This window comes from Coenobita brevimanus, chromosome 90 (assembly GCF_032717465.1).
Source record: "Coenobita brevimanus isolate Jiangsu-jjx chromosome 90, ASM3271746v2, whole genome shotgun sequence".
NCBI classification, from domain to species: Eukaryota; Metazoa; Arthropoda; class Malacostraca; order Decapoda; family Coenobitidae; genus Coenobita; species Coenobita brevimanus.
The window spans coordinates 34,446,035-34,459,876 of record NC_137043.1 but is presented as its reverse complement, the minus strand read 5'-3'; the positions used below and the strand labels follow the sequence as shown (position 1 = coordinate 34,459,876).

Below are 13,842 nucleotides of genomic sequence, written 5' to 3'. Positions count from 1 at the left end.
GTTTCCTGGTGAACAGGAAACCATTTGGCTTGTCACTCGGACTCGGTGTTGAGTCACCCACAGGCAGAAGTAAGACGAAAGAATGAAGGAAAGAAAAACAAAAGAAGGAGTGTAAAGTCATCCGTTGGCAGAAAGAAGTGGAAAGAATGAAGTAAAGGAAGACAGAAGAGGAAGGAAGGAATGGAGGGAGGAGTGGAAAGGGCACACACCTGAGAGCAGCACTACATCGAGTATGTGGATGGCGAGCGCTCCCACCTACCACATATTTTATAAAGTAAAATAAGTTCCCAATGAATGAACATTCTTAAAAATACACAATCTGGATTTCATTTCTTGGCATTTTACAAAATCAAGTTTAAAGAAACAGTGACAACTGATCAAGCAAGATTAGACAACTTTTAATCCCTTTAACATATCACATAGTATTTTTCACTGTACTGAATTCTTGCTATCATCAGACAATTTCATTCAGTTTTTGACAGGTAAGATTAGATATAGTCTTCAAATACTCTTCCATTACAAGAAGTATCCCACAAACTGAACAAAACCATCTGGAAGCAGCAAGAATACACAAAACATACAGTACCATATCCAATGCATTAAAATATGGGTACTGTATATTGCTGATGTACCTGTAAAAAAAAAAAAAATAAAATAAAAAATATGTAACACTGGGATTAAAGCAAATCATAATAATGGAGGCTTAATAATCTATTAAGTGCCTTCTGCTCTTTGGCTAAAAATAAATAAACAAAAATAAAATAAAGCAAGACATACCCTTAGAGGAACAGCGCTGGACAAGAAGCGATTTGGTCTGAGGGTCAGCAATGAATTTTCGTACAACTTCCACATACTGAGGTGCCCTGAAAATGACACAAAAGGCTAACATCAGATTTATGCATAAAATTTTCAACTATCAACACTTACAAAAGTCATCATCATCATTATCATCACAATCTTGACCTTCCCCCCCCCCCACCTAAATATGGAAAACATGGTACAGGTAACGGAGTACATGCTCTGTACAGTCACTTTCAAAAGGTTACATCTCCCTAAAAAGTTACAGCACAACTAATGTTGTCATGATCCAATCAAATGTTTCAGGGAAAATTCATCAATCACAACATCCTTAGTAAACTTGGATTAGGAAATCAGAAGAAGCAACTGAATACATCCATAAACAAGTAAATTATACATATACTGGTATTGTACATTATACAATGACCACTTTAAGGGTATAAGACTGCCTGCAACATTAGTGCTAGATGGAAGGGGTTGCTATTTCCCAACACTAATATAAATTGGCTTCAAGTCTTTAACATCCACCTCTTCCATTCACCTTTTTGTGACGTACTGTGGACAGCATTATTTCTCCCATACTCAGAGTATTATTATATAGTCTACATTACTGCATAGCTACTTTGAATTTTCTTACTTTGGGGGTTTTACAATTCAGCTGACAGGCGTTCAACATCTGCTACACATGAGGTTATAAAACGTTAAGCCCTCTGAATGATGCTGTCAAATGAAGTTCACACTGGTCATGTTTCAGAACCCAGTACAGTACCTCATTTGTATCAATGAAAAGTCTGTATTACTGTAGGTATGTTTGGCACTGTGAAATACTGTCAATTCAAATGTACGAGGCTGATATATAACAGAGAACCAAACAATCATTTCATCTGATTTATATAAAAAAAAATTTGCCAGGTGACTATGAAATCGGCAAAAGCATTACTATACCTGAAGGCCATCTGTAGTTCTTGTGATGGCTGATCGTCATCTTCTAACATAACAAGTGCCAGGCGTTGGAGATACTTCACGACTATGTCCACCTCCGCCACTGCCACCACCGTCTCCAACCCCCCTCCCCCATCACCTGAAACACGGCACTCATGTGTACATGCAGGGTATGGAAGAGCATTTTTCTACCCAACTACAGTAAAGTAATAAGTAATACTCTACCCAATTTAAACTGACCTAACCTTGACTACTGAACTGTGACAAATTATTAACAGCAGAACATGATTCCACGGAAATGAAAAAATGCCATGGAAAGGATGCACTGTAGGCCAATATTTTTTTCCTTGCCTATGAACAATGGGATCCAAAATGCAAAAAGGCAAGTCTCCATCATTGCAATTCATGCAATCCATTATATGTTACAACCTCCCCCCTCCCTGCCAAACCACAAACAAATCCAAAAGTACATCAGGGCCTCCACATTCGTGGAATCACTTTCACGGGTCTCACAGATTCGTGGATTGCCCCTCTGTGGAGCCTAGACTGAATTTAATGGGTACGATTGCAAGAAGTTGGGGTAGGGTATATATGTAGCTGATGACTTGCCCACACTCACGTGTGGGCTGCTTTCAGGTCCCAGATATGGTTTATTAGGTAGCTACAGTATGTGTACACTTGCTCACAAGGGGTGATTTGTGGCTGTAGAGGCATTTACGGGAGGGTGCACCAAACATTAGCAGAAATTCCACATTCGTGGGGGACTGTGTCCCCTAACCCCCATGAATGTGGAGGGCCTGGTGTAGTAGATGGATGCTAGGCCATGTGGTGCTTTGATATGGACTTTGCTAGTGAAGCACACTGTATGTGAATATCTTTACACTGTGGCTGACTGACCAGGCCACCCCATGAGAAGCTGGCATATCTAAAAATAAAAACTAAGAATTCCATGCACTACAGAGAATGCAAAGACATTTCCTCCCTCCACCATCCAATACTACAGCATCATGGAAAGACAACAAACTCCCTGTTTGTGTGGAACATAAACACAGGAATTCCACGTGAAGTGCAGGGGAGGGGGAGTAAAGATCACCAAATTTCCTCCATCCACCATCCAATACTACAGCATCATGAAAAGACAACAAACTCCCTGTTTATGTGGGATATGCACACACGAATTCCACGTGCAGTGCAGGGGAGTGGGAGTAAAGATCACTAAGTGGAAACTGCCTGCAAAGTGAATGGGTCTCTACTGAATCAAACCAATGCCCATGGCTGGCTGGGCTGCCAGACACCTTAAGCTGCCTATGCAGTGATGTTACAGCTACCATGATGCTCCCACAGTCCTCTATGTATCCTCATTCCCTGACTCAGTCAGGAATATGCAATGGCTCTCTCATCCAACGATGATCCACTCAGCGACCCCTATTTTCCCTTTGCTGGGTGACTGTGTTCCCTGTTCAATAGTACTGACCTCTTGCATTGTCCTGTGTAAAGTGCTGACTGGAAATATGCCATCACGTGAGGGTGGAAAACATAAGCCCTTGTCACTGGCAGTGAAGAAGGAAATGCTACAGTGCTGGGATAATGATGAGCATTTGTGTGTGCCACTGCTACATTTCTTTATGTGAACAAATCAATCACTACAGCTTTTAGAGAGAATCATAAGGGTACACAATGTGATTCAGGGCTGCACACCAGTAAAGTTATGATCAAGGATCAGCTGCTACATCTGTTTGGTGTCGCATGTTGTATAGAGTCAGAGGAAAAGATCATCACCATTTTACACTCAGTGCAGACCAACCTCAACAGGATTATCAACATGCAGTCTCAACATCTGATTACCTCCAACTTTCAGCCTAACCCACCAGCTTCCCCTTTCTTCACCTGCCCGACCCGCCTCACCTACCTGAAATGTCTATCCAACCTGCCTTGCCTGCCCTTCTATGCTTGCCAGTGATATTGAGGGGTTCAACTTTGGGGACCAGCACCATCAGCATGCAGCTGGAGGCAAGTACCAGTCTCAACTCGGCCTTGGATCTCTTCCCCCCTTATTCTACAAGCCAGCCATCACTGTCAGTTAAGATGGGCTTTCCCATTAATTTATGATTTCAAACTCCTCAATCTCACTTTCTTCTGTCTACTTCACTTCTAAACAGTTGCCTAGGCCAACAGAAATCATATCTCTACAGTCATTAAGGTCATAGAGGGGTCTTTAGTGGGCATGAAAGGTCAGCACTGGGGGACTATTAACGGATCAACATTAAGGCTATAATGGAACACTGGTTGGTTAACATTGATAGGCTTTCATGATGAAAAACCATCCTCACTTATCATTTTTTCCCCCCCTTCACTTTCCCATATTTTCCAAGCCCACTTCACTTTTGAAGTGATTAGGACTCCACGATTAGGGTGATAAATACGGTACTACCTCCCCCCAACTTGGGTAAATATTATATGAATATGGTTTTATAAAATATGTATCCTCAGAAAAAAAAAAAAAAAACTGTTAAACCAACAAATGCTGCAGGACTGCAGGCTGAGCTAATCAGAAAGCAGGCTAGGGATGGCAGTTGTACACTTACCTACCATAATACAGCAAACCCCAGCATTACAATGAACTGGTGTGCAATGAACTGTTTATGCAATGACTAAAACAACAGGACCTTTTTTCCAACATATGATCATTATGATCCCGTAAAAAGCCTCAATGACTGATGTACAATAGTTTTCAAGTACGATTACCAACATGCAAGCTTCCAGTCATTTGTCTCTTCTATGATGGCCTCTGAACTCAGTCATTTTTGTGTGTGTTAGTGTCAATGATCAAACAATAGTGCAGTTTTGGAGCTGGGGCAACAGGTGAAGTACTGGTACAATTAAGTGAAATTACCAGCTTAGGTGAGTAAGAAACTAATTCAGATACCCATTTTTTGGCAGTATATGAGGAAAGGGGAAGTGAGCTGGGGGGAGAGCAGTTAAATGGTGGGTGACAGAGTGACTTGAAGGCGTTTTGTCTGCAGCCACCCTTTGCGGGATTAGGGCGTCGGCCTATAGACAGACAGATTTTCAGCTGCAAGCACCCAATAAATCCCAAACGGGATTGAGGCATCTGGCAACAGATAGATAGATAGAAATAATTACCAGTTTTGGTGAGCTAGAAGCTTGTTTTTAAACTCCGCAGAGTGGCTGACCCTTGACCATTATAAATGACTCAATAAGAAATCATTATGTGATGGATTTTTTCAAAAGCATGAAGATTGAGATGTTCTGCTCAGGATTCACTGTTCTCAGCAACCCCTCCCTTTGAAAAGTTAAAACTAGATTATAATCCTAACTTTTGGTGGGGAGAAGGGACACGACTGCTGCTGTCATTTTTGTAGCTCAAGGCTCATACGAACATGAACCCCGTGATCTAAAGATAATAAAGAGCCACAAAGACATATAAGGTTGATTTATCTGTACCACCATTTAATTTCTTCTTGGACCACTCCCGGATTTCATTTGCTTCAGCATGTCACGGCAGTCTTACCTTTCTCAATGAGGCACAGCTTTAGGGAGGGATATTGTGAAGTTAAAATAAACTAAAATAAATAAGCAAATAACTACTTCACGATGAAATGAAACTGATGACAAAAATAACCTGTGATGAAACCTACTTTGTTAGGGGCAGAATCAGCAAACTGGAACAAAAATAAACATTACCTACTATATCATCCTACAAACAATCGTTAAATAAATTATACTCAGCAGACAAGTTCTTTCTAGTGACACCCCTGAAGTAATACTCTACCCCAGGCTAACAGCAATTTTATATGAACCAAAACTTCCTGAATCTCCAGAAATCTGCACTAAACAGCACTTGGAACTTTAAAATGGGTACATGAAGATGTTACAGCTTAAGTAACTTTAAAAACCTATCAAAAATCCAGCTACGCTTGTTACTGCATTGCGGCTGCATGACGTCGGTACATCTTTAAAGCAAATCAATTATCACACTGTTAACAACTGTCGTATATTAATTTCATTATATCAGTGGTCATACATACCTTCATCTCCCGTATCCATCTTGCTTGGCTGCTCGTCAAGCTCGCAGCATCAAGTCAGCAACCAACAGCTGCAAAACCGCTAATCCCCTGCAACTACCGTACCTGTCACCCGAGAGAAGAGGTGGGTGACTCACTATAAACTTCAAGTAAAACGGGATTTGAAAGAACTCGATTCTATCAATACAAGTTTCTGTGTTACAATTCGAAGTTTCTGTACTAAGATTAAGCAGCTAAAACGTCTTGTGTACGAAACTTCGATGTGATTTTGTTTCTGGCTGCAAACATTTATAAATGTTACATCGTCTACACTAGGGAGGTTCCCAGAGGTTTGTCGACAAATGCCGGAGATAGAGGGCGCAAAGACAGCGGGAAAATCAAATAATCCACTTGCAGGACACCAATATGTCTAGGAAGGAAATCCGTCACTGAAAACCGCCTGTGACTTTAGGATGAAGTCTCGTATTGAAGAGGTTACGGTAAATATACTGAATGCGATATCTCGATTCGATCTCCAATAAAGTCTCCCCTAATCTGAGTATTATCATCTGGTGACAGAAAGAATAAAAACCTAAATTACGTTATCGTAGTGAAAGTGCTTACATCTATCATATATTTCTCTCTCCCTCTCTCTAGCTGACTTTTTTAACATCATTTACTCCTTCTCTCCCCCCCCCCACTCTCTCTTTGAACTTCCTTTACCTCACCCCATTCCTCGTTCGTATGGATGATGATTACCCTCGTGAAGTTGACAGGTATCAACCTTAATCTTTTATCATACAAAGGAATGGATCCAGCAGTTGTTAACATTCAGGCTACTGACTCACTATCGGCTAAATAATATCAAATGGAGTAAAGTATATGAGTAAGGAGGTGTAAGTTAGATAAAGAGTTGCCTGATGCCAGAAAGGAGAAAGACATGTAAGTATTTCGTGTAACTGTACAGTATAGCCACCCTTTCCAGGATTAAGAAGCCTTGCGATTGAAAGACAGACAGGTAAGAAGGCAGGTAGGCAGGCGGGCAAGTGGGTGGGTAGGTAAGATTGGTAGGTAGGTAAGTATAAGTAGGTTAGACAGACAGACAGAAAGACTGACAGATGAAAAGATAGATGTTAAACTGGTAGAGAATACTAGAGTTATCCCAACTATGTGAGATTTAATGGGGGAGATAGAACTCGTTCTGGGTCGGAGTTATAAGTAATACAGGATGCTGCTGTGCAACATTTCTTTAAACAATTATTATACACATCGCACCTCAATATTCCCTTATATGGCACTTAGCTGTAATATCGACAAAGATAGCATCAGTAGCACTAGCATTAAAGAGGATACCGAGGTATCATGTGGAAAAATCACTAAGGAAGAAGTGCTATGAAAACAGGCTTTTTTTTTTAATGCAAGTTTTCCATCGAAACGACCTTTAAATTTGGTGAAAAACGAGAATTACACGTAACAATGGAACCTTATGACAAAATTCTCTTTAATTTACTTTCGACCTCAAAGTAAAAAGGAAAAGAACACGATAAAAGTGCAACAAGGACATTTTACATCAGATGGAGAGAATGGCACGAGCAAACTCAAAATTCTCTCTCTCTCTCTCTTTCCCCAAGTGGATGGATGGTAGTGATAGTTACTCGCTTCACTTTAACAAGGCGTAAAATTGCCATGTCTCCATCTCGAACGCTAAGCTGCAACAAGAAATTAACACTAGAATATGGTGCTAGTCACGAATAAGTACTACGGAAGAGATGCTGGGCTACAGTGGTCTAATTTTGCCAAAGGGCGAAATCCTTAAATGAATACAGATTTGGTTCAAGGTGGAGGGTGGTGGTGACAGCTAAAATAAATAAATAAATAAACGTCAAATCAAGCGGATGAATTATAGATTTAGTTCAGAGTGGAGGGTGTTGGTGGTGGTGGCTCAGGGCTAGTCCAATGCGAACTCCACTCCTGGGTAAGGCACTGGAGGAGCTAGGCGGGCTGTTTTCTCTCCACCTCCCTTCCATCATATATTCACATCCATTTATACACCATGAAGGTACAGCACAACTTCCACATCACATCACACAAATTTTTTCTTCTTCGTATTTCGTCCTTTTAATATTCACTCGAACTTCATTATTATTTGTTTTTATTTTTATTTTTTTTAAACTCATACAGATCGTTTAATGTTCTGCCTTTTGTCGCCTTAATTCACGCTAATTTTAAGTACACTTTCTTTCATTAACATTCACTCTAAATTCAGTAACAGACCGTTTATGTTTTTCCTTTTTTTCGTCACCAAAATTCACTAATTTTAAACACACAGCTTGTCTTTTACACACTTTTCACTGAGGTATTCTCTTATTTTCATACACGCAGATCGTTTTATCTTTGGCATTTTGTCCGAAGATTTCACCTACACATATACTTTTGCTTTTTTTCATACTTTGTCATTTCATTATTCATTCTAATCTGACTGTGAAGTGTATGGTAGGTGTATGAGAGAAGACAGATGTATACACGAGAGAGAGAGAGAGAGAGAGAGAGAGAGAGAGAGAGAGAGAGAGAGAGAGAGAGAGAGAGAGAGAGAGAGAGAGAGAGAGAGAGAGAAATATTTTGTAACACCAGTTCCTCGGTGATTAATTCTGCACAATACACCTAGGCATCCTCTTTTATGTTACAGATGCGAACTGACATTATAACGATATAAATCACATACAAGAGCATGCTAAAGTGTAACAGGAAAATAAATCGTCAAGAATGAAACACTACAAGCCAAGTCACTTATAATACGACCTATAAGCTTAGAAGAACGTAAAAATTCGGCTCTAGCAATCTGTGTGTGTGTGTGTGTGTGTGTGTGTGTGCAGGAAGGAAAGAAGAGTCCCCGCACGTCCTCCGTCCCTCTTACAAGAACAAAATCTTAGTAACGAAAGGCAAATTATCCTGTTAAATTATCGTACGTTGTAGTTATGTTTCCTGTAATTAGAACATAGAGAGGAGGGCGCCTAATCATCCAGTGGTTCTTGCTCTTCGTGCTAAAAAAAAAAAATTGCTAAGGACTTAACTAGTTTTAACGTTGTCTCCGTAACTATTTAACACCATCATCATCTAGACCTTTTCTCTCACCTATGGAAAGAGAGAGAGAGAGAGAGAGAGGAGAAACCCAAAGTCTCTCCGCTAAATGAGCCACACATACCCTCGCCATTCAATCCCCGCGACGCCTCACTTCTGCAATCCCACAGCGATAAATATCTACACTTATAATCATGCACAGATCACTTCGTTTCTCGTATTTAGCACTTTAATATTCACTCCCATTTGAACGTGAAGTGCTTGGTGGGTGAATGAGCCACGAGAAGCTTATTTACTATTTTATGCCCGAGTAAAGGTAAGGGGAGTTTTTATCAACCTTTTATATAAATTCCCCGGACAGCTGGTGACTACTTCTGTTGTGGTGGTGGCGGCGGTGGTGGTTAACGTGTGGAATGAGACGAACACGGTCAGTGGACAAGTGACAAGCAACCCAGTGGAGAGTCAGAGTGGAGGAGTGGAAGGCGGGACAAAGTACCCTCTAAACGTGACATCATTCGAAGCACTGACGAGCGAGGTGCCTACTAACTTACCTGATCTGGTCATTAAGGTTAGTTTTGGGTGGATTAGGGTAGAGTGTGTGGGGGTTGTGGGAGGGTGGAGTGAGGTGGTGAAAGGGATGGACGGGTGGAGTGTGGAGGTGGTGGAAGAAGTGGACTGGGGTGAAATATAGGGTGGGGAAAGGTGGTGGGAGTAATGCATTGAGGGTGGAAGAAGTGGACTGGGGTGGTGAAAGGGGCAGAGTGAGATGGTGGAAGAGGTGCACTGAGGTGGTGAAAGAGGTGGACTGGGGTCGTGGAAGGGAGGCAGCGAGGTGGTGGAAGAGGTGAAGTGGGGTGGTGGAAGGATGAAGTGGGGTGAAGGATAAGGTGAGGTGGGGTGGTGGAGTAGAGTGAATTGGGAATGGGAACAAACTGGAACAGGGTGGTGGAAGAGGTGGGGTCAGGAAATGAAAGGGGTAGAGTAAGAAGGTGCAAGGAGTGGAATGATGTACGGTAAGTCAGGGTGAAGTGTGGAGGAGTGACGTTTTATGACTATAGATATTACGAGAATGTCACCAGCCTGTTTAACCTCTTCAGTCCAATGACGTATTTACTTATTTCCTGATGCTCTGACAATTTTATACACCTTACAAGATACCTTAGAAGATGTTAGATTTAGCGGCCATGAACCCTTTCAGTACAAGCTCCCTCCTAAGCTGAATAAAATCATAAGAAGACACGAATAACAAAAAATGAAAAATACCGGTACCGTAATAATAATAATAATAATAATAATAATAATAATAATAATAATAATGTCTGAATTAATGTATGAATCATTAATGGATATTTTATGTTCTCTAAATTCGTATGCTTTTCTTTTCTTAACATGATTTTTAAATATGTTTTAATATCCACAGTTACGTGCTGGCACAGTTTGGAAATTATAAGATTTTTAGAATTTCAAAAATTTGTCACCGAAACCATTAAAAACGTATAGGTGTATTTTCATTATTTCTGTGGAGCGGATGATACGGCAATTGTTAAATGGATAAGCTTGTGATAAGTACTGCATTGTAAGGTTCTGACTAAAGCCTACTGGTTTGAAGATAACATAATTAATGTCACTTGTCTTCATCTCTCAAACTGCTCAGCTTCTCTCTCTCTCTCTCTCTCTCTCACACACACACACACCACACACAAAACCAAATAACAATGCCGTGGAACGGATTACAATTTCCAGCCATTACAAAAACGATAAAAAGGGGGCACCACAAACACCAACACCGTTCCCAATCAGTCGATCAGGAACATGACTATTAACCTCTAGCCAGCACACGTGTCGGTATTTGTGGGTATTTACTAACTAGATATTAAGCGTTTTTATGGATTGATATAAAACATGAAAACCTTACCTTCGTGTCTTGAAATAACCTACATCAATCACCCAGGCCCGTATTCTCATCGGTTACGGAGGCTCCTTAACACCATTTCCTAAGTGACTTATTCTGCTTAGTGCGCCTTACTGTCCTATTCGAACTGATGACTAGCACTGGTGACCTCTTAACTCTTTCAGTCCGATGACGTATTCCATCCCCGGACGATTTTATTCAGCTTAGGGGGTGAGTATTTTAATGTGAAAAGTATATACCCTTAACTCTTTCCATTGCAGAGGGTAAATAAATTCGCTAAATAAAATCGTCTTGTAAAGCTTAGGGGAAACTATTTAAACTGAAAAGGATAGCTATAGCCTGAGTGCAAAATAAATGCCGAATAAAATCGTTGCATTACATCGTCTTGTGGTAGGGTGATTAAAATAAAAGGTGGCCAGTAAATCCGTCCAAAAAAACTGGGCAACAAGTGAAATACTACTAGAATCCCATTTTTTACTAGTACGTGTCTCATATGGTTTCGACTTTTCCCCTATATATTCGTCAAATTCAGGGAATATACTTGTTTTACTATACATCATCAGAGTGAAGGGGTTAACTTCGATTACGTGTTTTGCCGATGCATGCTGGCCTACCCCTGGGATGGGTAGGCTTCATAAACTTCATATATTACTCTATCTATCTATCTATTGCCAGACGCCTCAATCCCGTTCGGGGTGGCCACAAACAAATCGCCTCACATATTACTCACTGGGTACTATAAAATTATTTGGCAGCAAGTCAGTGTAATAATAAAAAAAAAAAAAAAAAAAAAGGAGGGTGTTAATGTATTCTATATCCAACCCTTACATTTTAAAAAGCCACTAAGCTAAAATGAAAAAAAAAAAAAAAATGTCAGTAACAAAAATATGGCAGCTTCGTGCTACATGGATTATTTATGGCCGCGTTTCAGACTACACCGCAGAGTTTTATATCCATTCTGAATTCCACTCCGTAATTGCCCTCAGAGAATCTTTAACGGGCTGTTTTACGTCTTTTTATACTGTTTTCTTATCGCAATTTGACTTTTTATGTAACTTCGGAGTGACTTATCGAACTGGCTTGATATAGGGTTAGAAGTGAATGGAAAAATAAACCTTTTAAACCAGGGGAAAAAAATGTACTGTATAAAAAATACTACGAAGAAACGGCAGTAAAAATGAAACAACAGTAGAGAGAGAGAGAGAGAGAGAGAGAGAGAGAGAGAGAGAGAGAGAGAGAGAGAGAGAGAGAGAGAGAGAGAGAGAGAGACTAAAAAAGGACTATAAAAAAAAAAAGCACAAAAAGACGAATTTGATCAAAAAATGATTAAAAAAATGGGGTTAGTTACGGCCTTCATTTACCCTATAGAGGTCCTTCCCAGTAGAACAAAATCGTCTGGTAATAACTTAATCAAAATACATATGGCATTCATGGCATTAATTCTTTCAGGAAGTGTGTGTGTGTGTGTGTGTGTGTGTGTGTGTGTGTGTGTCCTCGTTACTACTATACTCCATTAACTAGGCGTAAAACTGTCGTCTCTACTTGATTAGTGAGCTACTGCACGATTAACACTAAAATATGATGCTAGTCACGACCAAGTGCTACCGTACCAAAAGGATCCAGGGCCATAGTGCATTTTATTCCTGATTTACCCCTTTCCACCTGGCAACGTATTTCATTTTATTCCTGCTTTCTCCATACTACACACCATTAACCTCCTCACCCTATAGCTTTCATTAACCTCTTCACTGTTACAGCTCCCTAATTCGTGTGCCCGGTGAAAATAAATGAATAAATCAATGAAATGGCGCCCTCTAACCGAAACTAAAGCCTTTGTACTCGAGTGCATGCTTAAAACATGCATGATTTGTGATAAATGTGTTTGTTTGACTTGTTATCAGCTGCCCTGTATGTTTGACGGCGCACGCGAATCATAACAACGCGGTAAACAAAGAATAAACACGTCTGGAAAACAATGCGGTATACTTCTATTGACTTCCATATTTTTTTATTTCGAACGAGACTGAGTTAGACAGAAAAGAAATTAACCTATTCACTATTAAAGTCCTTTGTTACTGGAATTCTTCTCATGGATGCTCGATTAAAAAGTCAACGTACAGAAGAAAAATATATATACTTTCATTTTACCCACTTCTCGATAATCTGCAATTTCATTCAGTTAGTGTGGAGTTTTCTCACTAGACTGGTCAGAAGTCATGATTAAAAAAAAAAAAAAAAAAAAACGAGTAATTAACCTTTTCACTACTTGCGTTAGTTTCTTGTTTTATGACGCATTCCTTCCTCCTCCCCTCTTTTTTTTAGCTTATTCCTACCAATTCCTGACGATTTTAACTTCAGACTTCGAACTGGAGGAGTTAGATGCAGCTATCATTTAACTCGTTCAGTACACAAGATCTTCCCAGAGCGGAAGCAAAGGGTCTACAAGTACCAATAACGATATATCATCGGATTCAAAATCGCGAAATACATGCCCCCTCCCCCCCAAAAAAAAAAAAATAATAATAATCAGGCCTAGACAAGTTTTTAGTCATATTGCTGGTATCAAACGAATATATCGGAACTGAGGATAACATCCCTATTTTTTTTTTTTTCTGGGAGGGAACAGCCTATTGGGCTTTTGGCCTTTGGTTCCCCCTTCCTTGCACTGAAAAAGTAGATAGTGAAGTTTATGTACCCTATTCCAAACCCCGTCCTGTCCGAGAAAACCAAAAATTAAACTAAATTTGAAGTTAGCATAAAATATCTGATAGAACGTGACAGGTGGGCGTCACACACACACACACACACACACACACACACACACACACACACACACACACACACACACACACACACAAAGCCTCGTGCTGTAGAGACCTAAATATGCATCACCGTGCTTAAAGGGTTATGTACCAAAGGGGGAAAATAAAATTATCCTCAGTGTGTGTAAGAAATGCAAAAGAAAACGACCTGTAATGCCCGCTTTCATGCATACTTCGTTGAGTAGTTCAGTTACTTAGCATGATTGTTGTGATAAGTGGCTGAATTTGTGGGTTGCGAGAGAGAGAGAGAGAGAGAGAGAAAGTG

At 40.2% G+C, this 13,842-nt stretch overlaps 1 protein-coding gene across 4 annotated transcripts in view; it reads right to left on the bottom strand.

Annotated features, from left to right (window-relative positions):
• The window catches only part of Dhc64C (dynein heavy chain, cytoplasmic), an 88,307-nt gene extending 82,491 nt beyond the window's left edge, over positions 1-5,816 (bottom strand). For all 4 annotated transcript variants that reach the window (XM_080281692.1, XM_080281693.1, XM_080281694.1 and 1 more), the window contains exons 1-3: positions 5,790-5,816; positions 1,744-1,879; positions 778-863 (exon numbers count right to left, since the gene is read on the bottom strand). In XM_080281692.1, coding sequence (XP_080137818.1) covers positions 778-863; positions 1,744-1,879; positions 5,790-5,808 — 241 coding nt within the window. In that variant the 5' untranslated portion in view covers positions 5,809-5,816. The remainder of the gene's footprint in view (positions 1-777; positions 864-1,743; positions 1,880-5,789) is intronic.
• Between the last annotated feature and the right edge of the window lie 8,026 nt (positions 5,817-13,842).